Below are 25,987 nucleotides of genomic sequence, written 5' to 3'. Positions count from 1 at the left end.
CTATGAGTTAATGCAGATTAGGTGTTCCTGAATCAAGAGACTTGCTTTTTTCCATAATGAAATGAATGCTATTAGTTTGTAGTTTAGTATAATAATAGACTTTATATGTTTTGGGGATAATTTTCAGTTTTTTTTTGTAACTGGTATATTGATAAAGGAAATAACAATACCATTGTTAACATATAAAGGAAAAGAATCTTTACCTTTAATGCCCTATAGGTTATGCAATTAAAAATTGAAGAATATTTGGAAAATAAAATTTAGACTACTTTGTGTAGTTGTTAAAAAGCTGAATGGATGAATCTTTAGTAGGATGCATCAGACATTTGGATGTAGTTAAAATCATGCCTAATTTTTATGTTTTTCTTTCATGTATGTAGGTGCGAATATTTTAGTTTTGTTCTCTATAAATCTGAATCCTCAAAACAGCAGGTCATGGATCTGTCCCTGAAATAGAAAGATATTGATAGATGGTGACCTCTTGCAGTGCCGTTTTCGTGTGTGTGTGTGTGTGTGTGTGTGTGTGTGTGTTTTAAGAATGCCATTTTATTTCATATATATATAAATTGATTTCAAAAAGGAAGGGAAAGGCAGAGATATAAATTGATTTCAAAAAGGAAGGGAAAGGCAGAGAGAGAGAGAGGAAAACATCAATGATGAGAGAGAGTCATTAATCGGCTGCCTCTTGCACACCCCCTACTGGGGATTGAGCCTGCAACCTGGGCATGTGCCCTTGACCATAATTGAACCTGGGACCCTTCAGTCCACAGGCTGATGCTCTATCCACTGAGCCAAACTGACTAGGGCTTTCTTGTGTTTTTATAGGTTCTCTTGATTATCAAGACAAATTACCTTAGTTATCTTTTTTTCTAAATGTATTTTTATTGATTTCAGAGAGGAAGGGAGAGGGAGAGAGAGATTAAAACATCAATGATGAGAGAGAATCATTGATCTGCCTCCTGCACGCCCCCTACTGGGAATCGAGTCCACATTCCGGGCATATGTCCTTGACTAGAATCGAACTCAGGACCCTTCAGTCCACAGACTGATGCTCTATTCACTAAGCCAAACCGGCTAGAGCCTGAGTTATCTTTTGAATAACCTCTTGATTTGGTTTTCCCATGTATGTTGTTAATGGTGAAGGGTTAAATTTAAATTGTTTTTCTTTCTTGTGATTAACACTCCCCCCCCCCCCCCCACAAATATATCTTTATTGATTTCAGAGAGGAAGGGAGAGGGAAAGAGAGATAGTAACATCAATGATGAAAGAGAATCATTGATTGGCTGCCTCCTGCACGTCCCCCACTGGGGATCAAGCCCGAAAGCTAGGCATATGCCCTTGACCAGAATCGAACCCGGGACCCTTTAGTCCGCAGGCTGATGCTCCATCCACTGAGCTAAACCAGCCAGGGCTGATTAACTTTTTAAGTACCATGATTATCTGAAATATTTGCTTTTACCTTTTCTTTGATTTTTCCAAAATTAACTCTTCATCAGTATCATAGGTAACTTTTCTTGAGTGGACAGAATGACCTGTCATTTACCAGGATGATATAAAGACAGACATAATCCTTAAAATTTTATATTCTGCCTTGGAAATTTTATATCTAATTTTTTAGTAATTGAGATGAGTATAATGGGAAATGCACAAAACAGACATTGATTGTTTTATTTGAAAAAAATGACTTCATTCCCAAACAAAATTTCAGTGCACATTGCTGTATGTCATTTCCATTTAGCCCCGTGTTCTTGACAGTTTTCTTTTTACTAAAATCACTTTATGATGTTACTCTGAAGAAAGTATACACAGTGCAATTTTTTTGTATTTAAAGCTATATTTTCTAGAGAGGTGCTTTTCTATACAGATTTTTGTCTCTTCTGGTTGATAAATTATTCATCTTTTCTAAGAGATACTCTAAAAATAATAGCTTTCTATTTCAGATTCTGTTTATATTTTATTTTTTGATTGATAGTGAAAATACAGCATAAATATTCTCATATTTTTTCTCATCTGCAAATACAAATTTTCATCTTGGTGAATATTTTGGTGTGTAATGAAAAAGCTGTTTTTTCTTGGATAAGTTTTCCTAAAATGCAAATTCCCTTCTGCAGCTCTTGAGGTTCTGCTGAGAACTCCTCTTTCAGATATAACCTTTTTTTTAAAGTGCATTTAAACAAAATATATATTTTTATTGATTTCAGAGAGGAAGGGAGAAGGAGAAAGAGATAGAAACATCAATGATCAGAGAAAATCATTGATCAGCTGCCTCCTGCACGCCCCGCCCCATACTGGGGACTGAGCCCGAAACTCAGGCATGTGCCCTTGACCGGAATCGAACCCGGGACCCTTCAGTCTACAGGCTTACGCTCTATCCACTGAGCAAAACCAGCTAGGGCCAGGTGTAACTTTTTAAAATCTCAATATCTGGATTGAGGCTGAGTGTGATTTCTACCCTCTTCCCCTTCTCTTGATGTAGAGAATGGTACTGGGCCCAGGACCTTTAGTGACTGGGTGCAGAGCCTATATGGGGTCCTTTAGCAACAACAAAATAGATTTTTCCTCTCCCAGTGAGGGGTTTTGGGAGGTTGGCTGTAGGGAGGAGAGAAAGAATTTTCTCTGGGCTTTATTGTATGTTATTGTAGCCATGGAAATGGGAGTTGAAGGGGGAAGCCATGTATTGGTTCATTAGCCCACCTTTCCTTGGGCCTAAGACTTGGAATCAAGAGAGGAGGAAGAGTGACATTTTCAAGTACCTCAGGGATACTAGAGCAATTCCTGGATCCTAGAACTAATTAGACTTCATACTGGAATACTGACAACACTTGTGTTAGTGCAAGGGTTGTGTAGGCAAGGATGATGCTAAATATGAAATAATCCAAAATAAGTTGTATTTGGCTTTGAAACACTTTTATATGAATACATCCAAGCTGACATTTCACTTGAAACAAATAAAAATAGGAAAGTCACATTTGTGATGATCTCATTAATTCCAGCAAAGCATTTTCTTAACAAATTGGGTTAATCTATAATATAAGGCACCAGCCCATGCAGTGATGTTTTTCTCAAAGCTTTCTTGCATGAATGCCTTGGATAGCAGAGTTTACACGCAAAGATAAGCAAATAGATAATGAAGTAGAGCAAGTACTAATTATAATGGAAAGGTGGGGCAACAGACCAATATCTGAACTCCTATGATATTCTGTGTTTTATCTTCTTTAACCCTCACCATAAGCCGTGAAGAAACTGAGTCATACAGCTAGGAAGTAGTAGGCAGGACTTCAACCTGTGTGTTCGCTGCCAAAAATCTGGGTGTACTTCTATGCTGCTCCCATTCTCATCTTGTATATTCCTTGTTCCCTTGACAAGGAGAACTGTAATCTCTTCTGATTCCACCTCACTAAGATTAAAATTTCTTATCTGTAAAATGAGTGGTAAATTATGTAATTACCTTGTATAGTTTTAAATTTGTGCTTTTGATTGTTAAATTTGAAAATGGCGGGTTTGTCAGGGATAAATGTAATAAAGGATATTAGGTTTTATTTTGCTTTGTTTTTATGATTCAAATTGTTTCCATGACGTTAAGAAGAGAACATATTTGAAAGAAAACTAACTCATAAAATTAAATATTTGATGATAATAGTACAGGAGGTTTAAGGTCATAAAAGGGTAAATCTCACTGTTAGGAATGTGATGACACAGATACATCTGCATTTTGGTATTTGAAAAGTTAGAACCTATTTATAGGCTAGGAGGTCAGCAAGAGGGTGCAAACCTATTTCTAGCATAAAATGGATGAGTTGATGTTCTTAAATAAAACAAGTAGCCAGTGGATTGTTCAGCTTTTAATTTTTCTTGCCTTGTAATTGTTAATGAGCAGCAGAATTTCAAACTATCAGGAAGAAAAATAGGACTTGGATTAAGCACAGACCAAATAATTCTTAACTGACTGTGTTAAATTTACTCTTATAGAGAGGTGATTTTAATGATTGTAGAAAAACTAGTGAGTTCATTATTGTAAATTTTTGTTTTCAGATTGTGACAGAGCAGATAGGAGAATGTGGAGTATGAATAACATGGAATGTGCTTAACATTAATGATAACTTTAAATCGGAAATGTTTCCATGTTGAAGTGACTAGATGTTGCTGAAAGTTAAAATCTTGGTAGTAGTGCTGTTGTTTTAATAGCATAGAGCAATAATCAAGTGAGAGGAAGGACAGTATCTCCATGTTTATTCCATCCTGTAATGAATTGGCAAGCATCATATTGAAAGTATAGATCACTGCTTATGATATTAGTGGCCGAGTTTTCCTAGCTTCTCAGTGCTTTGATTTGTTTCTTTAAGAGTTACTTCTTTTAAAAGGCAAATGATTTCATTATAGGACCTAACCTGTTTCTTAATTCTGTGCAGCAAGTCATTTTTTTAAAAGAATGTTACAAATTGTCACCATTAATTAACTAATATTCATTTAGTGCTTTAAAGTCCAAACCCTGCTGCTAAGTGCTTCAAACAACTCTTAGTTAATCTTGATTTGCTATTGATAAGTGTAAGATGACCTTGGAACACAAGATTCTTAATTGTGGTTTTCTGTTGAAAGACAAAGTCACAAAGGCAACTATTCCTTTACTTTATTAAAGTTGGTATAGTATTGACTTGTCATCATTTGAATATCCTAGAAATGAGAAAAATGACAGTGATAATCATTTGTTTTAACTGTTAAGTGCAATTAAAATATGAAAATATTACTGTCTTTGTTTGTGATGAATACTAAATTTAAGCTAAGCTATAAGGTGTGCTGTTTGGAAATATGGAAGATGCAAGAATGAAGCCAGATAACAAGTTTATGCTTGTATTTCCTACTGATGAAGACTTTCAGAGAAGTTATTTCCTTGGGTAGGTGATATCACACTGCATGTACATATATACTTAATACTTTTTTTTTGCATGATTATACATGTAGGAGTGGTACAATTTTGACTTGACTGTTGACCTGTTGCCTCAATTTGGTGATTGTGGTGGGGGATGTGGGGCAAGTGGCTCTGATTGGTATTAGTGATATAAATTTTAACATAAATAACTTTTTTTTGTCAACACAAAACACTTAAAGCCCTTTTAAAAATAGAACATTTGGTCAAATAGTCATTATTGTACTTGACCTTCATATCTTCTGCACTCAAGAATTTGGACATTACATAGTATCTTTATTCCATAATCATTTTGAACTCTGATCAGAACTTCATAAATTATACCATTTTCTTTTATTTATTAGAAAAGAGAAACCTCAAACATGAGCCAACTTTTTTTCCCATTTGAACTAAAATCCATTGCCAATTGATACTGAGGCCACACTTGAATTTTATGAGCTTGACTTACCCTTTTGGGAGAATTAGAAATTATTTTTAAGTAGTGAACAAACTGTTACGGTCGTCAGAATTTCATATTGTGACATGTCCCTTTTACAGTGACACTTAACTCATTTGCATTTATGTTTGGTCATGTGTTGTTTTTTAATGTTGCTATGTAAACCAATGGTTTAGGAACTTAGTTTTAAGGGATAAATATCCAAAGTGTGTTCTATGTTTTGTTCAGTGACAATTTACACAATGTATTTTTGTATTAAAACAGTAGTCTTTCATTGTGTTTTAGTTAAATGATTCATTAGCATATGTATTTCTTATAATAAAGAGTCTCATAAAATAGGTGTATTTAATATTAATTTGTTGGATGATATTAAAAAATCTTTATGGAAATAGATTATTTGCCTGCATTTCATAGATAGTTGTTGGGAGAAAGAGCATTCTGTTATTTCTGCTTTCTTCTAAATTGGAGGTAGAAGTAAGGGATGTGTTTCATACTTGATTGAAAACTTTTTGCTGTTGTATTAGAAAAAGGGTAACTTTAGCATTTTTAAGCATGCATCTATTATACAAGCATGAATATTGAGTTATTTTAGCATGAATTGCTGAAGTGTAATTACTTTGTAACTGAGCTGCTTTTTTTTTAGATAGTTAGGGTGATTTGGAGGTAGAAGGGATCTCTTATTTTTCCGGTAAGAACTTTATCTTCCTCTAAAATGACCTGTAAGATTGCATATCATTTCCTTGAGGTGTGAGTTGCTTGTCTTTCTCAGGGAAAAGAAAATATAAATATCCCTCACAAGACATCCAAAGCAAAATCCTGAAGATGGATTTTGTGTTGTCTTTTTGTAGAATGTTGTAAAATGTGTAACATCCCTGATATTTTAAAGGGCTTCCCTGGAAATAAGTCAGTCAGGTAGAGCTCTTAGTGTTAATCTTATTTCTTTAGAGAGTAGAAAAATACATATTTGATTTTCTTTGACTCTACTGGGGAGTTTTAGTATTAGCTACTAAGAGAACTAGATTCATTCTCTTAAAAATATAAGTTGAGTTTTAATAGTTTGCATCTGTTTTTTCCTTTAAAAATCAGTTTCACTTTCTCTGTGGAGTCTTCCCTTTTTTCTTAATCTTTTGCTCTTTAAGAGTATGGTGTCAGTTCAGTGTAACATTGTTCAGTATAGTCCTGTCTTCTGTTCTTCATAACTCACCTTTCCCTCCTTCCCTAATGTGTCCCTTATCTTTGTAAGCTTGAGTTATCTTTTTAACTTTTACATCATGTACAAAATATTAGATGTAAATATTAGCTTTTCTGATTAGCTAGAGTAATAAGATAAAGGCAACTGGCATTTAGAGGGCTCTTAGTTTCAGAAGTATTTTCACCCCACAAGTTAGATACAAGTATACATTTTCTTTCCTCCCTAGATGGACCTCCAGTTATAGCTTATTATGATATGTCTGACACCAGCTCTGACCCAGAAGTGGTAAATGTGGACACTTTATTGGCGGCTGCAGTAGTTCAAGAGCACAGTAATTCTGTAGGAGGCCAGGACACAGGAGCTACCTGGAGGACCAGCGGGCTTCTAGAGGAGCTGGATGCGGAGGCAGGTTGGTCTCCCTCCCCTTCCCCTTCTCTAATGTAATGTGCATGTGTCCTGGCAGTTGTTTCTCATAGTGGGCCCTGCTGAGGTGCGCAGGCTAACCAGAGGCATCCAGGGTGTCGTTTATAACTGACTGTAAAGGAGTTTGGGGTAACATGTCATTCATCTTTCTTAATCAGGAGGAAGCAAAAATGACAATATATAAGACATTAATTGTAGGCATAAACAGATTTTAGTATGCATATTTCTTGAATTAAAAATGCCTGACATGTACAAACCACCCAGATAACCTAATACTTTCCCATCCCATCCCCACTTCTCAATGGTTTTCCTCACTTAGCTGCACAGCAGCCTTGCAGCTTGGGGGAGGGGCCTGTTCATACTTGCCCTGAGGGGCTGTTCCTATATAGTGCTGCACTGTTCTTCCACCTCTTGGTGTGAAGTGCCCCTGTTATTTCCTCTACTGTAGTTTTCATATTTGTCTTTTCTAATCCTTTTCTTACAGTTTCTGCCTCTATTATCTCAGAAAAATTTCTTTCCTTGTCTTGCATTATTCATCTTGGTTCTGGATGATTCTTAAGAGTGATATTTATTTGCTAAAATACCCATTGCTATTACCTTTGAAACCTTGCACAGATGCCTCCAAGTTTCCTTCAATATGGTTCTCAAAACTCTTTCAGTATTCTCATGTAAGCCTTTTTTTCCCTCTAAAAGTACTAGCACTTAAATTTAAGAAAGGAGGAGGAAGCTGTTGACAGACTTTAGGTAGTGTATTTTCTTTCATGTTATAGAAAGATTATAATTTTCTATTTAAATTATGAATTGCTTTGGCTTTTATGAGCGAATCTAGTAACTTAATCACTACCTAAAATGTTTATGGGAAACGAGTTTTGTATTACACAAATAATGGGTTTTAGTTTAGAACTTTTTATATTTAAATTGTCAGGAAATAAAGACAGCGCCATAGATCATTGTCCTTAATTCTTCCTTTCATACTTTTTGATGGAAGCAAATAAAAATCTCTTGTTGTTGAGCTTCTAATTAATTTATTTTGACTAATTTTGGAACAGAGCAGGACCTGGACTTAATTTTAACTATGTTTTGACTGCTAACTGCCTATTTGACCTTAGACAAGCTGTTCTTTTCTGGATGTCAAATACTTGCTTTGCATAACAAGGGTCTTTTAAGGATTTATTAATATGTATAAGTACTTTAAAAAGAATTAAGTAGTAATACTTTGTATCAAAGGAGAATAGTTTGACATTTTCTGCAATATGTGTTTCTAAGTTTTATAATTTGTTCTGTGTACTGGGTAGTTTATCTTCATTTTTCATCCATTGACAATTAAATGGTTCATTCTAACTTCAGTTTTACTAGTATTTCTTTGTTTTCTTAGTTTGCCATTAAGTAGACCACTTTATTGTAAATGCTTGAGAAAAACATGAACAATTACTTCTTTTTTTTTGCTTTTCATTTAGAGAATTTTAATATTAGTTTGACCTAAATTGTTAATATTTGACTTTTGACCTACAACAAACCCAGCAGTTTCATGTGATTCAGCCTAATAGTACAAGGTTTGGGGTCTTGTATCATTAGAGTTACCAGCTTTGGGGATAGCATCACATTTTCAGATTCAAGTAATTGTTAGCTTGACTATTCAAAACATCATTAGCCTTTGTGTACTTAATTCTGTATTTGATTATCTTTTTGAATTTCAGTCACTCAAAGTTAGAAAGACAGTACCATTCAGGTACCTACCACTGGTCTTAAGAAATAAAACATGGCAAAAATATGTGAGGAGGGAAATACCCATGGCTTCAACTTTATTCACCTTATTTTTCCCTTCCCACTCCAAAACTGTCATGATTTGGTATTTGGTGTTTGCTATTACTCTGTATTATTTTATGTTTTTATTGCATTTGTTACGTATCTGTAAACAAGCATGTTTTAATACTAATTGATATTATATTGAAGATAGTCACTTGCAACTTGCATTTTTAGTTGAACATTTTGTGAGCTTTGTTTTTGGTAATAAATATGATTCTAGTTAATTCATTTTTACTGTTACTTAGTATTCCACTGTATTATTATATCACAATTGACGTACCCATTTTCTTATTGGACATTTAAGGTACTATTCCAAATGATACTGCCACTAACATTTCTTGTGTGTGTCTCTTGGTACATATGTGTGATGATTTCTCTAGGATAAAAACGTATGCTTATACCAGGCCATAAATTATGTGTAGATTTTTGTACATCATAGGACATGGTCATCACTTTTCAACAGATCCTCATGACATTTTCTTGTGAAGCCATTTATTGACTCATTCAAAGTGAGTCGTTCCCCCCCCCCCCAAATATAGTAATGCAGGTATGTGAGTAATAAATAAAACTTAGTACACTCGAGGTTTAATGTAATTGTTATTGAAGAAACTCATTTTGTGAATTTGAATGTACTTAAAATGTGTAAATGTTAAAAGAATTTATCCTCAGTGGCCAGTTTATAGTTTAGAGACTTGAGCTATTATCAATTGAATGGTCATTCTTCTGGTTTGAATTTAAGATAAATGTTCTAAAGGTTAATTTTCTCTCCCAACAAAATAAAAACCCAGCCACTGAACAGACTAGTCAGGGGTTAATTAATAGCATCTCAGACCAGGTCAGCAGCCCGACTCCATTAGGATCACATAAGTAATCATTGGAGATAGAGTAGTTTTTCTCTTTTTCCAAGCATTTAGGTCATGTTCTTGTATGCAAAATAGTTATTACTATTTATTTTTAACTTTAACCAAGGCAAAAGAGTTGAAATTAGGAAGGCCCCCTGGTCAATAAATGACTTAAACTTTTCATTTCAACTGTTGCCATGTGTTTACTTTTTCTTACTTGATGCTAGAATTGAACAGTATAGGAGGTGGCAACAAAACATCCTGGTTTTGAACCAGCAGCCACTTAAAAACTGTGGGACCTCAGGTAACTTATGTAAAACCTCAGTTTCCCAATTTATAAACTAGTATCCATCCCTAAAGGTTAGTACCATTAATGTGAAGTAACATATATAATGTACTTAGAACAGGATGCAGCACACAGTAGGCCCACAGGAGTGCTAACCAGCATGATGTTAATGTATTTATGCTGAAATAGACCGAATAAGGAGGTGATTAATGGGCCCAATTAATGGATTGCTAATTTATGCCCTGCCCTGGCATAAAGTTGCTCTTGTTACAGTATTTCCTAAACTTTGTCTGAGTATAGATATTACCTGGGGTGCTTATAAAAGTTCAGACTCCTAGGGTTTCTCCCCAAAGGTTTTGTAAAGTAGATCTGAAATGTAGTCTGTGAATCTGTTTTTTTAAAAATATATTTTATTGATTTTTTACAGAGAGGAAGGGAGAGGGATAGAGAGTTAGAAACATCGATGAAGGAGAAACATCGATCAGATCAATCGCCTCCTGCACACTCCCCACTGGGGATGTGCTCGCAACCAAGGTACATGCCCTTGACCGGAATCGAACCTGGGACCCTTGAGTCCTCAGGCCGACGCTCTATCCACTGAGCCAAACCGGCCAGGGCTGTGAATCTGTTTTTAATAATCACCCCCAGTTAACTCTTGCATTGGATATGTTTAGGAAACAGTACCAACATATCTGATATTTTTGTTTATTGCTAGTAATAGCTCACTGTAAACGTGTAGATGAGGCTAAGAGAAGCATAAGTCTGAAGTTCTTTTGGTGTGGAAGACTTATAATTATGGTAAACTGAATTTATTTAGAGTTTTCCCCCTGGGAAATTAAAAATTCTAAACAAATGATCCTATCCCCTCCCCTAGCTCCCATTCCCAGCCTTCTTGTTAAGAAGGTAAACATTGAGCATTTTCTCATTCTTAAAATAGGGATAGTAATCTTGATATGTCCATTATGCAAGCTTTGTTGTAATGCAGAGAAACAAATCTTGGGTTTCCTGTCCTTAGTGTAGGGCTTTTTATAATCAGACCAGAACGGCCATGTTTCTATTATTAGCACTTTAAAGTCAATATATCAGTCTCGTGAAGGAGGTCAAGTTTGGTCAGGTTCCTCATGTTTACAAGCTTCATATGGACTCTTAAGATTTTAGTTTCTAACCTCCTTTCCCTTTTTAAAGTAGCTTTTAACATTCTTAAGCAAACTAAACACAAGCTAATAATTTGTTTGTTTTAAAGCTAAATGAGTAGCACCTTAAGATATTAACCTATTTTATAGCTAACATGCTGCTGCCAGTATGTAATAATTTTCTTTAAGTGCTACAAAGAGGTCCAGGACTAGTTCTTAAAACTAGTGATTTAAAAAGTAGCTACAGCTCTGGCCCGGGTGACTCAGTTGATTGCAGCAGCATCCCGTACACCAATAGGTGGTGGGTTCCATTCCTGGTCAGGGCATATACCCAGGTTGTAAGTTCAATCCCTGGTCAAGGTGCATGCCAGAGACAACCGATCAATGTTTCTCTCTCACATGGATGTGTTTCTCCTTTTCCATTCCTCTCTCTGACATCAATTAAAAAATAAAAGAGCTACATTATTTCTTTTGAAGGCAAAAGAAATATTTCCCATGATAATTTAGTTACTACTTTTTCTATTGCTTCTTTCTGACTTATGTGTTGAAAAGGTCTGTAGTGGGAGGACAAAAAATTTTCAGTTTAATACATGATAATTGTGGTATTGACACTTTTTGTACAGGGCTTATTCTTGTCCTAGAATGGGAATAGATTACAACCACTGACAGTATTTGAAGAACCTCATATCATCTTTGCTCACTTTTGTGTATTCTTTAGGCAGTGTTCTGCCATTGGATTCCTGTGAGGGCATGGGGTGGGGAGGCAGTGGGGAATGGACCAAAGGCCAGAGAATGTCAGGCTCTGCACAGGAGCTCTCAAAGGAATGTGACATGCTAAAGAGGGTTACATTGAGAGAAGAGGACTAATTGCCCTGGGTCTGAAATAGACAGAATGGGGGATTCATTCTTGGCTATTGGAGAATGCCTTGGTGTCTCTTGAAGAGCATGGCATTCCACAGACTTGATGTGGATCCCAGCTGACTTGTTATTTGAATAGCATACTTTATCTAATGGCTCTGACAGGAAATGTGGCAAAACTTGCACACCATTAGCCTAGAGTTAACATTCACCAGGAAATTTGTATTTAGCTCACTCTAATTTAACCTCATGTGCTGTATTTTGTCTTGCACTGATTTTTATTTCATTTTTTAAATTTATTTCAGAGAGGAAGGGAGAGGGAGAGAGAGAGAGAGAGATAGAAACATCAATGAGAGAATCATTGATCAGCTGCCTCCTGTATGCCCCCCACTGGGGATTGAGCCCACAACCCAGGCCTATGTCCTGACCAGGAATCAAATCATGACCTCCTGGTTCTTAGGTCAATGCTCAACCACTGAGCCAAACCGGCTGATCCCAGCAAACTTTTATACCCTAACCTAAAGGGTAATATAGTGTTTCTTATGTTACTTCTTACCTGTGCTTACTCCTTCCTGAGAGTTCAGTTTCCTTGATTATCCTCTAGTCTGGGAAATGTTCCTTTTCTATGTGTTTCCAGGGACTCTCTACCTCCTTTTCAGAGCAGTTTTCAAGCCACCTTGCAATGGACTACTTTTTATTATCCCCAGATATATTGTAAGCTTGTTGAGTTTAGAGAGTACACCTGTCTTGTTCCCCATAGTATTCTTAGCACTTAACACAGTGCATAGCATATTATAAACAAGTATTTATTGAAGAACAAATCGATGAAGTAAACTGTTATAGTTGCACAAAAGCAAAGCTGCTCAAAATAATTGAAAAAAGAGAGACTTGTCAATTTGTATTCCTTTCTAGAATTGCAGTAGAAATAGTATACATGACAATAGTGATAACTATAACACTGAAGTAGAAATTGGATAAAAGACTTGGCCACAAGCAAAGTATTAGAGTCAGAACAAGAATCTAGGTTTACCAAACCTAGACTTAACAAAAAACTCCATTTAAGCAGCTACCCTAACTTTAACAAAACTGGGTTTTGTCTGGTGGATGCCATCTCTTGTATGTTTGTAAGGTTCAAAGGTGAGTGCTCACTGCCACTGATAGAATCCTATCTACACTGTAATATCTCAATCACCAGTTGTATCTAGAAGCCAGTTTAAGCTTTTTAGTCTTCTGTTTTCTCATTTATGCATTATTTTCATAGAAAAAATACTGTTAAAGAATTGTAAAAAAGACCCACAATTATATTCAAACTTGATTACTTTTCACAGCTTTTACCCAGCACCTACATATCTTTATAGCGTTATGTGAGATACTTACATGTTCATACATTTCCCCAGGTTTTTACATAGCACTGTAGTGTTTATCTTTGGACATCATAACATTTTGTTTAAAGTTTTTTTTCATTAGGCTGAATTGTCATGGGTGGGATTACAGGATCAAAGGGTATAAAAATGGTAAAGTGTTTGTTTTGGGACCACCTATAACTTTAAAAAGAAAAAATCGTTTGCAGGAGTATGAAAGTATAAGATTGCTCAATGACCTTGAAAAATTGAAATAAGTGAGATTAGGGGAAAGGAGAGTTGTATTTATGTAAACCTTACTGGTTTAGTTTATATAAGGTGTCACAAAGGATTTTTTTTTTAATATGGAGAAATTATTTGGTATTAGATGACAATATCCTATATAATAAAAGCCTAATATGTAAGTATGACCGTTAGACCGTTCAACCAGTTGCTGTGACGCACACTGACCACCAAGGGGCAGACCCTCCAACCAGTAGGTTAGCTTGCTGCTGGGGTCTGGCTGATCGGGACTGGGCAAGATGGGCCAGAATCGCCCTGGAGTCCTCCTGTGGTCTCTCCCTGGTCCCTATTGTGCACCTGGCCTGTGCCCTCTCGCAATCTGGGACCCCTTGGGGGATGTCGGAGAGCCAGTTTTGGCCCTATCCCTGCAGGCCAGGCCGAGGGACCCCACTTGTGCATGAATCCGTGCACCGGACCTCTGGTATTTAAATAAAAATCCCTTTAAAGAATAAATGCAAATTTGTACCTGTTGTAACCGCTTATTCATACTAACTCCTAGATATTCTAAAATTCATCCTTTTATGTCAGAACATTCAAGATATGGGAAATAAGCTGAATTTTAACTCTTGCTAGAATTGTTTATAGAGCTATGTACTTTGATGCTATGTCATTAGCTTTTCTTGAGAGAGAATTCTGTGGAAGCTCATGCTGTATGTGATGTTGGAGAATGTGTGTTTTTTTGTTTGTTTTGTTTCTTTGGAGAATGTTTTTTATTGCACTATGTAATAGAAGCTTTATTAAGACCCTTGTGAAATAATCCTCATGTGCTCCAGTGCCACAAACAGTTGTTTTTCCCAGAGTTGTGTGGTTTGTGTCTGTCTAATGAGAACTGTCAACACCATACAGGTTATGTTTTAGTTGCTCAAAGCAAAAATTACAATCTTCACTTTTATATGTGGTTTGGGGTTAGATTTTTTTAAATCTGCATTTCTTTAGAGAAAATTGTTAAATTTGTTTAAAATTTAGTGAAGAGTATTCCATTTATGCCTTTGAACTTTTCTGGTAGAATTTTGTTCTATTGAAATGATAAGTAGCAGAGAGCTCCATTGCCCTCTAGGTAGTGGCAGAATTCTTGTGTGAGTTAAATGCAAAAAGCATTATGGAACTAAACATAGAGTATTATTATAATTTATATTTACCTATATTTAGATATACTATACATACTTACCAAAATACTCTAAGTTTTTCCTCCTAAGGAATATAAGTAGAGAGTGAGACTTGGAATTCTTACTTTTATGTACTTCCATGTTGTTTGAACACTCTTATAACTATGAGCATGTGGTGTGGTCTGTTTAATTTTTTTGTGTTTTTTTTTTTTTTTTTTTACTAGAACACTGCTTCTGTTTATTTGACATGGGTAACCGTTTTGTTGTGGCAAGATCTCATAAGACCATTCTCTTTCTGTGATTGAACCTGGATGAGAAGTCTGTCAATGAGTTCTCTCTGCTGTTGTAAGAAATCAAAATGTAGTGCTTATCTCCCTCCCCCCTCTTCTCTCTCAGGTCATTTGGATCCAGGGTTCCTAGCAAGTGACAAGACATCTGCTGGCAGTGCACCACTCAATGAAGAAATTAATATTGCCTCTTCAGATAGTGAAGTGGAGATTGTGGGAGTTCAGGAACATGCAAGGTAGGATATTTTTTGGAGTATTCTGATACTTTACATTGTGAATTTTAACTAGAAATCAAGGGAGAAGAAAATGGTAGGCGTCACAGTATGGCTGGCATGAATGGTGGGAGCTACCTCAGCTTCCTTTGGCTTAAGAAACACTTTGATTAGACATGATATGAGCTTCAGAGTGTGTTTCATATTGTCTCATATCGAGAACAGCGTGACCATATGTGTATGTGAACTAGAACTGATGTTTTTCTTGATTAGAGTACATGACAGATTTTTCTCTTAGGACATACTTTCCCCCCCTTATTCATATTTTCTTGCCTTTCACTTTATCTTGAAATATATTGGAGCAAACAATTGGGAAATATGCATCTGGTGACGTATCTCTTTTGCTTATTTCTTAGAGTACTTCTTATCTTTCATTAAAACTTGCAAGTTACTTTGGTCTGTATCTAACAGAGGATATTTCTAGTGTTATTTATGTGACTCAGAGAGTTCTGTTTCTTAGGGTAAAAAAAAAAGCTACAGCCCTAACCGGTTTGGCTCAGTGGATAGAGCGTTAGCCTGCGGACTCAAGGGTCCCAGGTTCGATTCCAGTCAAGGGCATGTACCTTGGTTGCAGGCACATCCCCAGTAGGGAGTGTGCAGGAGGCAGCTGATCGATATTTTTCTCTCATTGATGTTTCTAACTCTCTATCCCTCTCCCTTCCTCTCTGTAAAAAATAAACAATATATATATATTTTAAAAAAGCTACAAGGCAGTCAATTGTGAAAATATTTTATGAAGTTTGGCATTTTTAAAAGAGGTCAGCTAACTAGTCCAATGGCCAAATCTGGCCTGCTGCCTGTTTTTGTACGGACCTTGAGCTAAGAATGGTTTTTATATTTCTAAATGGTTGGGGGGAGGGGGGGAGAATCAAAAGAAGAATGTTTTGTGAGATGTGAAAATTCTATGAAATTCAAATAAAATGTATTCATGAATTAAGTTTTATTGGGACAGAGCCATGCTTGTTCATTTACATATTATTTATGGGTGTTCTTTTGCAACCAGTGGCAGAGTTCAGAAGTTTCAGCAGATACCTTATAGCCCTCAAAAGCCTAAGATATTTACCATGTAGCCCTTTGCAGAAAAAATTTACTGACTCTTGCTTTACGATAAGAATTGGTTGCAGCCCTCAGAGGTATTCTTGGGGAACATTTAACACACGTAGATATAAGACAAAAATTTAGACTTTGGAAAATCTGTATTCTATATAGCAAACAACTTTTCTCCTATGTTATAGAGTTAAGTTGTGGTTTCCTGATTTCCGCAATATCTGCATTGCCTTGTCCTTAGATCTGATTTTACTCTTTGGTTAGCAATAAAACATTTACCAGCATTTCTTCTGTTATAAAAGGTGAATTTAGAAGTGGAGAGTGGGGCAAAATATGCATGGCGCAGAAATTTAGGGTGCCTTTTTCTAATGAAAACTGACTATACTCAGAGCATTTTTCAGTTAAACAATTGAGACTTTAGGAATACAGAGTTAAGTCATAGTTTAAAGTGCCATCTCTCAAAAGGGCCAGTTGTTTTTACTAGAACTAGTATTATCCTAGCATTTCATTCTCTATCTTTATTTATGCATAAATATTCCTGCATAGCTGTTTCCTTTTCCTTTTTTAATGGTTATTTTCCCTATTCTCATGGGAAGGAATTTTCATTCTTTTTTTTTTTTTTTTTTAAATATACTCCATTGATTTTTTACAGAGAGGAAGGGAGAGAGAGAGAGAGAGAGAGAGAGAGAGAGAGAGAGAGAGCTAGAAACATTGATGAGAGAGAAACACTGACCAGCTGCCTCCCGCACATCTCCCACTGGGGATGTGCCCGCAACCCAGACACATGCCCTTGACCGGAATCGAACCTGGGGCCCCTCAGTCCGCAGGCCGACGCTCTATCCACTGAGCCAAACCGGCTTTGGCGGAATTTTCATTCTTAATCTTTTCTTTATCTCATATTTTTCCTCTTTTTTCTGCCTGTTCTAAAACTCTTTTCCTTTTTTCTTCTATTTTTCGGTTTATTCCCTTCAAGCTGACTTATCTATTAGATGAGGAAGTAGAACTCCTGACTTATTCCTTTACTTCAGCATGTGTCTGCTGTTAGTTCATTTTACCATTGTTCCTTATAATATAGAAGACATTTTCCTTTTAAGCCCCATGTCAGGATCTTTCTAGAATATTACAGTATTTTTTTACTTCAGATTTCCTCCTATAAAACTTACTGTGCCTATTGACAGATTGATGTCAGTAAATTATCTTCATTTGTGCCAGGAACACATTATCCATTCACCAACTTCCTCTTGAGTTACATTTCAAATTTTAATTCACTGTTATTATTCATGTGTTCCTACTGAAGTAGGAAAGAGTAGATAGTGACCTATGTTGTTTATCTAATCTCTTATTCTGCTGAGACATATCACTTGGTCCAGTTCTCTAGTAACTCCTCCCACGTCTCCCTTCTTGACTGTCTCCTTATGCCTAAAATGTTGTAGAGTGAGCCATCTTTCTTTTCAGCTTCTTTGTTCAACTGTTCTTCCATCATGAAAATTTTTGCTTCTTTTTCTACCAATATTATTGCTATCTGGAGTTAAAATTATCATAGTTCTGTTAAAAATTGGAAATGTGAATTCTAAGTCCCTCATCACCTCCAACATACACACAGATGATCTCTAGTACACCCTCTTCTAAACTTGTTAGGTCTTTTATCCAGATTGTCATTTTATTCTATAGATAATGTTTGTTTTACTTTAGTTCTGACTTTAGCTACATTTTAAATGACATGCTATAATATTACTTTCAAGGACTTTTTCTTACAGGATCTGAAGTGTAAAGATGTGTTTTATTCTGACTCTTTGGTTTGAATCCTGGGGAAATCATATCTTAGAGGTGGCAATTCCATTCTGAAATCTCAGTGGTTATATTGTCTGAACAATGGAATGTAGAGTTAACAGATCCTGTTGGGGCTGTCTTTTGTTTTGGTCTTTGGTTACAGACTGAGTGGAGTCTCACTGACTCTTCTGTCTTTCTGAAAAAATTTCAGCAGTTTCTTTAGAAAAGAAGCCTGATAAGCTTTTAAACATTGAGATTAAGTAGCTGAGAAGCAGGTGGGGGAGAGGCTTTCCTGGTTGCTTCAGAATTGCCCCTGTGGCCGCCTGTATCTCATCTGGAATTTATTTCTTTTACAGGTCTAGGGTTGCAGTTATGAAGTATTGATGGGCTTCTGGCAGGGTTATCGCTTGGAAAAAGGTTTTAGGTTTTGATCAACATCTTTTTGTTCTAATTTGCTTTGCATGCACAGATGTTTTGTTTGAATTTAGTCATCCTTTTCTTATTTTTTCTTACGATATTCTACCTTGTTGTGGGCTTTCTGAGAGGTTTTTTAAAACACGGACTTGGTCCTTGAGTTTTCTTTGGAATTGTGGTTCTGGATTGCTTTGGGTGCCATTTTTCCATATTTGGAAGCATTTTGTTTGACCTTTGTACCTAGTAATTCTAGTTGTGATGTGCTTTAAAAAAAACAAAAACCAGTTGCTTTTCTTTTCTTGCATGTTAACATCTTTCCTGCTCTTTTACTTTCAATTTTGATATGTTCACTTCTGTGTTTCTTCTAGTCATAGACTAGAAAGCATGCTTTCTGAACTAATAATTGAATGCATATTTTATGGCTGCTTTGTATTGCTGTGAAGAACCCCTGACCTAAATGTTGTAATTTCCAGGTGTTTATTGTTGGACAGTCCACTTTCACAAGATGTTCTTTGCCAGTGAGAGACTTTTCCAACACCTCTAGTTCTGTGCCACTTCATTTTGCCAGCAGTTTTAATTTATGACCCCTATGCCAATATTTTTCTTGGTTCTTGGTCCCTTTTCCTTCTTTTCTTCTACCAGCCTCATTGGTAATTTCCCTAGGAAATTAAATGCTTATAGCACAGATCTTCCTGTCATGGAACTGTGTTGGAACAGTTCCTTCGGTACCTATTCTCTGAAAAGCCTTTGTGATAATCAGACCCTTACCTCATGCACTGTGTAGTCTTTGGTTCTGTGGCCATTGGTATCAATGTTTGTTCATCCCTCAGCAAAAGAATAGATGTGAGAAGCGTTTTGCATTTTAGACTGGTTGCTTCCTAGAACCCAATTGCTAACATCCTAAAAAATCAAGGGAGACAGACAAGTATTTTCCTAAAGCCACAGGATTCATTTCATCCTCAATTAGGAAAAATAAGTAGGAGTATTATCTAAGAGGTCACCTTCAGGCTCTATAAATGACAGCAAGAATGATTAATTTTTAATGTCATTGCTGTTTTTGTTTGTTTGCTTTTTAGAATGTAAGTTAACTGTATCAAAAGCTGACCATCAGAGCCTGCCCCCTTTCTGTGTTCTTTTTGTTTTTTGTTTGTTTGTTTGTTTGTTTTGTTCTCTTCTACTGTAAAGTCTGTCCTTTATTGGTTTTTTAGTGTATGAAGAGCAGGAAATTATTCTATCAAAAGTTATTGTTTATGCTCTGGCCGGTGTTGCTCAGTGGATAGAGCGTCAGCCCACGCATACTAAAGGGTCTCAGATTTGAATCCCCGTCAAGGGTACATACCTGGGTAGCAGGTTTGATGCCTGGTTTGGAGCATGTGCCGGAAGCAAACAATCGACGTCTTCTTCTTCTTTCTTCTTCTTTCTTCCTCCTCCTCCTCTTCCTCCACCACCTCCTCCTCCTCCTCTTCCCTCCCCCTCTCCCTCTCCATCTCCCTCTCCCTCTCCATCTCCCTCTCCCTCTCCCTCTCTCTCTCCCTCTCCCTCTTCCTCTCCCTCTCTCCCTCCCCCCTTCCCCTCCCCCCTTCCCCTCTCCCTCTCTCCCTCTCTCCCCCTCTCCCCCTTCCCTTCTGCTCTCTCTAAAAGTCAATGGAAAAAATATCCTCAGGTGAGGGTTAACAACAACAAAAAGTTTTTGTTTACAAAGGTTTCCCCCCCTCCCCAAAGTAAGGCCTAAGCATTTTCTTGGTTATATGACTAGGTACTGTTTTATACCTATTGCCAGTCATATGGATGTGAGAAAGCCTGTATCTGCACTAGAATTGGGATTGGAACAATTAAAAAATAGCTGAGTATGCTCTCACCCCATGCCTTTCATAATGTAGAAAAAAAGAATGTGTGATAATACATGAAAATCTGTGCTTTATGTTAGTTGCCTTACAGTATTTTGAGCCTCTCACATTTTTCTTTATAGGACATCTCTTTAGGGCTTATAACAATTGGGTTCTATTTCCTCCTGAAATAATGATGATAAATTGAGCTTTCCTGCTTTCCTCTCATTTGAATCAAAACTTACTCAGTGGTTTAAACTGGAACCTTACAGTCCTATCATTTGACCAGAATGTGAAATGATTTGTCAGTACTTCTGAAACAATTTTCTTCCAGTGAACCCTTAGGTTCATCAGCAAGAGGCAGTTCTGTTCTTCTGATGGAGTACTTTTAGAGAATCTAAACTGAGTACTTGTTACTTTTAGAGAAACTAAACTGAGTATTTGTTACTTACACTGCACTAAAGCATAAGAAGTTCTGAAGAAAGAGTCAGGTGTTTCTGTTGTCACCTTCAGAATGAGGGAAATTGATCCTTTATAGACTTTTAGAAATTTAATCCTTAAAGGGATATTACTATTACTGTCTTTGAAGGTGTTATTACCAAATATGGCACAGAACTTATTTTAAGAACAAGTTTCACTTATATTTCTTACTGTTTTATTTGTTCGGACTAAGATTATTTGGGCATATTCATTTTGTTCTGGATTTATATGGTGCCCTGTCCTGAAGATCCAAAGGTTTAAATGAGTTCAGAGAAATATATCCATTGTCACTAACAGACCTACACATAACTCAGGAATTGTTTTTTAAAAAATATTTTTTATTGATTTCAGAGAAGAAGGGAGAGGGAGAGAGAGATAGAAACATCAATGATGAGAGAGAATCATTGATCAGCTGCCTCCTGCATGCCCCCCACTGGGGATCGAGCCTGCAACCTGGGCATGTGCCCTCACCGGGAATCAAACCGTGACCTCCTCGTTCCTAGGTCAACGTTCAACCACTGAGCCATGCTGGCCAGGCAACTCAGGAGTTTTGAATGAGACAAAACTCCTGGCTTTTTTAGGCTAAACTGAGGGGGGGGGGGGGGCAGACAGATGGACAGACATGGAGGGAGGGAAGAAAAGGGCTATTGGTTGTGGGTTTCATGATCTTGCATAGTAGATCTTAGTAAAAGTATTGATCAGTACGAGTGAAGCTGTATTGCCTTCTATCTTTCCAGTAGTACGGTTAGCCATGCTTTTTCTCTTCATCTCAATTGTAGGTGTGTCCATCCTCGAGGAGGTGTGATTCAGAGTGTTTCTTCATGGAAGCATGGCTCGGGCACACCGTATGTTAGCAGCCGGCAGACACAGTCATGGACTACTGTGACTCCCCAGCAGACCTGGGCTTCACCTGCAGAAGTTGTTGACCTTACCTTGGATGAGGATAGCAGACGTAAATACCTACTGTAATACAATGTCACTGTGTTCCTCCGCACTGTTCCCTTCCACTCCCTCCTGCTCCTCTTTGCAACATGGAAGTTCATTGTCATAGCTTCAGCCTCAGAAGCTGTTTGTGGCATTTGTATAATCAAAAATCATGGAAAGTTGCTCCCCTCCTTTTTCTTTTTTCTTTTTTGTAAATCAAAAGAAGTCAGGAAAATAACGTAATCACAGAGAAAAAGAATTTCTTCTTTCCCTCAGTAGGAATATGAGAATGATGAATTTATTAGACAACTTCATTTTACTTGGTGAGTTTTTTCTTAGGAAACTCTGCCCTCCTTTTAATTACCAGGTGAAATGAATTTCAGTGTTTGAATCTTGTATTTATTTTTCTGTGTAATAAAATTAATATCTAGACTTGACCTCTGTCAGCCCACCCATTGGCACTCCCACCTTAGGGCATTTGCACACATATTAGTTAGGTCCTTATTGGCACCTAGTAGGGCATGTGCATTTGAAACCTGTCCTTAGAAATAGAAGACAGAGTATTATTTTCTTTTAGCTTAAATCTTCTAACTTCTTTCCTGACTTAGCTCCTGGCTGACTTCCCACAACACAAATAATTGACATGTCCCTTTGTGTTTATAAATACTGCTAAGATGACTTAATTTGTCTCTTTGTTGCAATAATTCATAACTCTTTGGAAAATGTCTCCTTTTGTGGCCGAGGCATTTTGGATAGATACCCACCACAAGGTTTTTTGGGCATTTGAAGAGAGTACTGAGAGATCAGTAGGAAAAATCTCTCGCCCTGAACTTTTTCCTGGTTTATTCAAATAACGGGCAAACATAGAAACCTGTTACTACTTAGGTAGAATATAGAGTTGTGTGGCTTCTAAGGCTTTGGGCACTTGCAAATCTGAGAGGAAAGTGCCTTTTTTCATAGCTGGTCTCTCTATAAAGGATGTACAACAACTGTTCAAACTTGAGCTGAAATTGACCTGATTCTGTATTTGGGTATTTTTCTCCAATACCTTCTAAAATTAGAAAAACCAAAATACACCATAAGAAATCAGATGCAAAGCACATTAATGGCACTGTAAGTTTTACAGTATCTAAAAGGTATGGCAAAGAATAGTAGGAGCTTCAGGGAATTCAGGAAATACCAGTGTTGGAGTTTGTGGCATTAGTTACTACCTTTTTCCTCTGACATGTTGCAGTTACTAGTGCAATTAGTTTACAAACAATACCTAGAGTTAAAACACTATGTACTGTGCACAAGGAGGAATGAAGTAATATTGGCTTAGAAAACCTCCTTTTGTTTCTCCACAGTTTTTGTTGGCCTTTGGGGGGGTGGTTTGGTTCCATTTTTACCATATAATATTGCTAAAGCCCTTTGCCTCCCTCCCCAAATACCTTGCTGGCTCTTCCTTATCATAAGAGCATGAGAACTACTGTTTCTTAGTTTCATTCAGTGGACACTTATTTAGTAAGTGCCCGTTTCACATAAGGCACTTGCAGGTTGGGTGCTGTGGGGCCGCTGAGATAAATGAGACACCCCGTGCGTGCATGCACCTGAAGACCCCACCGGTGTGGCTTCACCTGCCTGGCCTTTTCTTCTATGTTTTGAAAGACTCAATTGTTCCTTTACCCTTCTTCCTGCTGCTTTACTTCCATACACCTCTTCCCTGGGAGTGTATTTAAGCATGTGTTCTTTGAGCTTCTCTGATGTCTCATTTGATCTGGCCTCTGTTCTTCATCAAGTTTTTATTTTTCTGTCATTCTACTCCTAATAGATCAAGCCTTTTAAAAGATCACTAACTTCCAGTTTTAGCACCTCATATCCCCAGTCTCTCACATGGCTACAGTTCTAGACAAAAAACCAAAGACCCAGAGGCCAGAGTGAAATAGGACCTTCTGCAGATTCACTTCACATTATACTTTAGGATTAATTTATTAAATTTTACTGTTACACGTTGTTTGTGACTTGAATTAAAATGCTAGACAAAGCAGAAATGTAGTTTCTGGTCTGTGTGTTCCAGGAAAATAATTGGAAAAGAATAGAATGGATTATTTGACTTGAAGTTTTTGCAGCTTATTTTGTCCCCAATATCAGGGCAGAGCTCCGTTTTAAATAATGTTTTGCAGTACATACCCATGTTAATATGTTTGTCCAGTTCTGTACAGCAGGTGATTTCCCATGACATTTTCTTTAGCTCCCAATAGTCATCCTCTAAAGAGAATTATTTTATTGTGCTGTGTGCACTGTAGATTGGGAGCAGAGTGAAGTTGTAACCAAGCTCTTTTCTGGCCTTTGCTTTTATAGCAGGTTGCACTTTGCCTTCACCTGTGCCTCTTCCAGCTCCCGGCCTCCTGAGTTGATGCACCAGAACAGAGATTTAGAAATTAAGATGCAAAAAAGGAGAGGAGAAGGGATGGTAGAGACAGTCATCTTTTCCTCCTACTAGTTTGGGACTTTCCCACCTATTAACTATAGAGAGTCTATGCTTCAACTCCTCTTTCATTGCCAGATCCAGTAGAGCAGGGATGTAGTTTCTGGCAAGATATTAATGACAAAATTCTGTGGTAAAAAACTCCTGTGACATTTGAAATTTCTTGTAAGGTGATCTTTTTTAACCAAAATTTTGCATTTGGTAGCATAAATACTTCTTTATGCTTCATAGAACATTGTCCATTCAAAATAATATATCTGCTAAATGGTGCACTTGGGTCACAGATGGTTTATGGCACTAATTTGGTTAAGTCTCCTCTCCACCCAATTTGAAACCACAGAGCAGTAACCAGCTATTTATTACATCATCACGACTGCCTGTAACATGTAATTGCTGCTCACTGTAGTTGTCCTTTCATTTTGTTGGAAGGAGCCAGACTGAATGGACTCCATTATCCTTTACAATTGAGCATCCCATAACTGTTTTTATTATTATCAGTTGTGAATATGAACTGTCTGATTTGCTAATTTAGTCAATTGTTCATTGTTACTTTGAGCAGATTAGCACCATAGGTAACTTCAAAATGAATGTGTTGCCTGCTTTTTTGTACTGTGTCACAAAGTTTTTGAAAAAGCTTGGGACACAATTTTGTCTTTTAGTTTAACTTTTTTTTTTTAAAAGGCAAAGAGTCCTAATCCCTGTTTTCCAGTATGTGTATGATGTGACTTCCATGTATATATAAAAATGATTGCACCCTAACCAAACTTCCTCAGATTGTGCACTGTTTGTTTAAAATAATCACATATTTTAGTCCAATGCTGTTGTATTTTTCATTTTATTTAAAACACTATGTACCTATTCTTTAACAAACTTTAAAGGGTAGTAATCTTTAAAAAAAGTCACTGGATAACTAGGAAATATTCTTTTGTTGTTGTTTTGTTTTTGTTTTTTTTTAAAAAGAGTACAAAGGTCATTGAAGCCTTTTGCTCCTCTTACCGTGAAATTGAAATGTTAGCCATTGTATGGCTAGGAATCAATGCACTTGGTGGTTAACAGATCTGCTGTTGCTGGAGTGTGAGTGTGGACTTGATGCAGTGACGACAAATCATTGCTTAGAATTATGTTTTAAAATGTGCAACTCTAGTTTTTAAAACAATTTGGTTCTTTACATTCATTATTTAGTTTTTGTTTCCTTTTAGTATTTAATGGTCTTTGGAGAAAAAAAATAATAAAACAGAGTGTTATATATATATTTTTTGGTGCAAGATAAGATTTTCTGTTTTTTTGAAATAAGTCTGTAGCATAAAGGTTAAACTATTTTAAGACAAAAATAAAATAGAGTGTATTTAAACAATAATAATTTCTAAGGATTTTTTTTTCTATATGCTTCAGTTAATTAGGTGGTGCCTAGAGCAGCTCCCTAATTAGCTTTGGATGTGAAAGTGGATTATATTTTGTCAACAGAGTTTACTGTTATAAGATGTCTGATTTTTTCCAAGTAATAACTGTATCCTGCTTCCAAAATGTTTTGCAAGTGGCCTTTGGTATGTTAGATGTAGATAAAAATAGCTTTGCATTAGCTTTCCTGTTCTCCCCGCCCTCCACCTCCCATGAGATTTCAAAGAGGGTTGAAGACTCCCCAGTGCTAGGCACCTTTGTTCCTGGGAATAAAATTCAGCTGACAGTTACTTCCCAGAGGCCAGAGCACCAGGGTAAGACAGGGTTACTGCATGCACTTTGCAGGTGCTTGAACATTGAAGCAAATACAGGGTGTTTCAGAAATAGCCTACATAAATTTTCTGCACTAATTTGGTTCTATTTTCAGATTTTTTATTTGGTTATCAAAATTA

General features: G+C 36.7%; 1 protein-coding gene across 6 annotated transcripts in view; it reads left to right on the top strand.

The window, feature by feature from the left end:
• The window catches only part of CUNH18orf25 (chromosome unknown C18orf25 homolog), a 71,539-nt gene extending 46,047 nt beyond the window's left edge, over positions 1–25,492 (top strand). For 4 of the 6 annotated variants that reach the window (XM_006085133.3, XM_023750864.1, XM_006085132.3 and 1 more), the window contains 3 exons: positions 6,780–6,962; positions 15,047–15,173; positions 21,526–25,492. In XM_006085133.3, the coding sequence (XP_006085195.1) occupies positions 6,780–6,962; positions 15,047–15,173; positions 21,526–21,715 (500 nt within the window). In that variant the 3' untranslated portion in view covers positions 21,716–25,492. The remainder of the gene's footprint in view (positions 1–6,779; positions 6,963–15,046; positions 15,174–21,525) is intronic. The other 2 variants (XM_006085136.3, XM_023750865.1) reach the window with 1 other exon arrangement.
• Positions 25,493–25,987: the final 495 nt, after the last annotated feature.

The sequence above is a fragment of the Myotis lucifugus genome, unplaced genomic scaffold (genome assembly GCF_000147115.1).
Source record: "Myotis lucifugus unplaced genomic scaffold, Myoluc2.0 scaffold_16, whole genome shotgun sequence".
In the NCBI taxonomy this organism is placed as follows: Eukaryota; Metazoa; Chordata; class Mammalia; order Chiroptera; family Vespertilionidae; genus Myotis; species Myotis lucifugus.
This window is presented reverse-complemented; position numbering and strand designations above follow the sequence as displayed.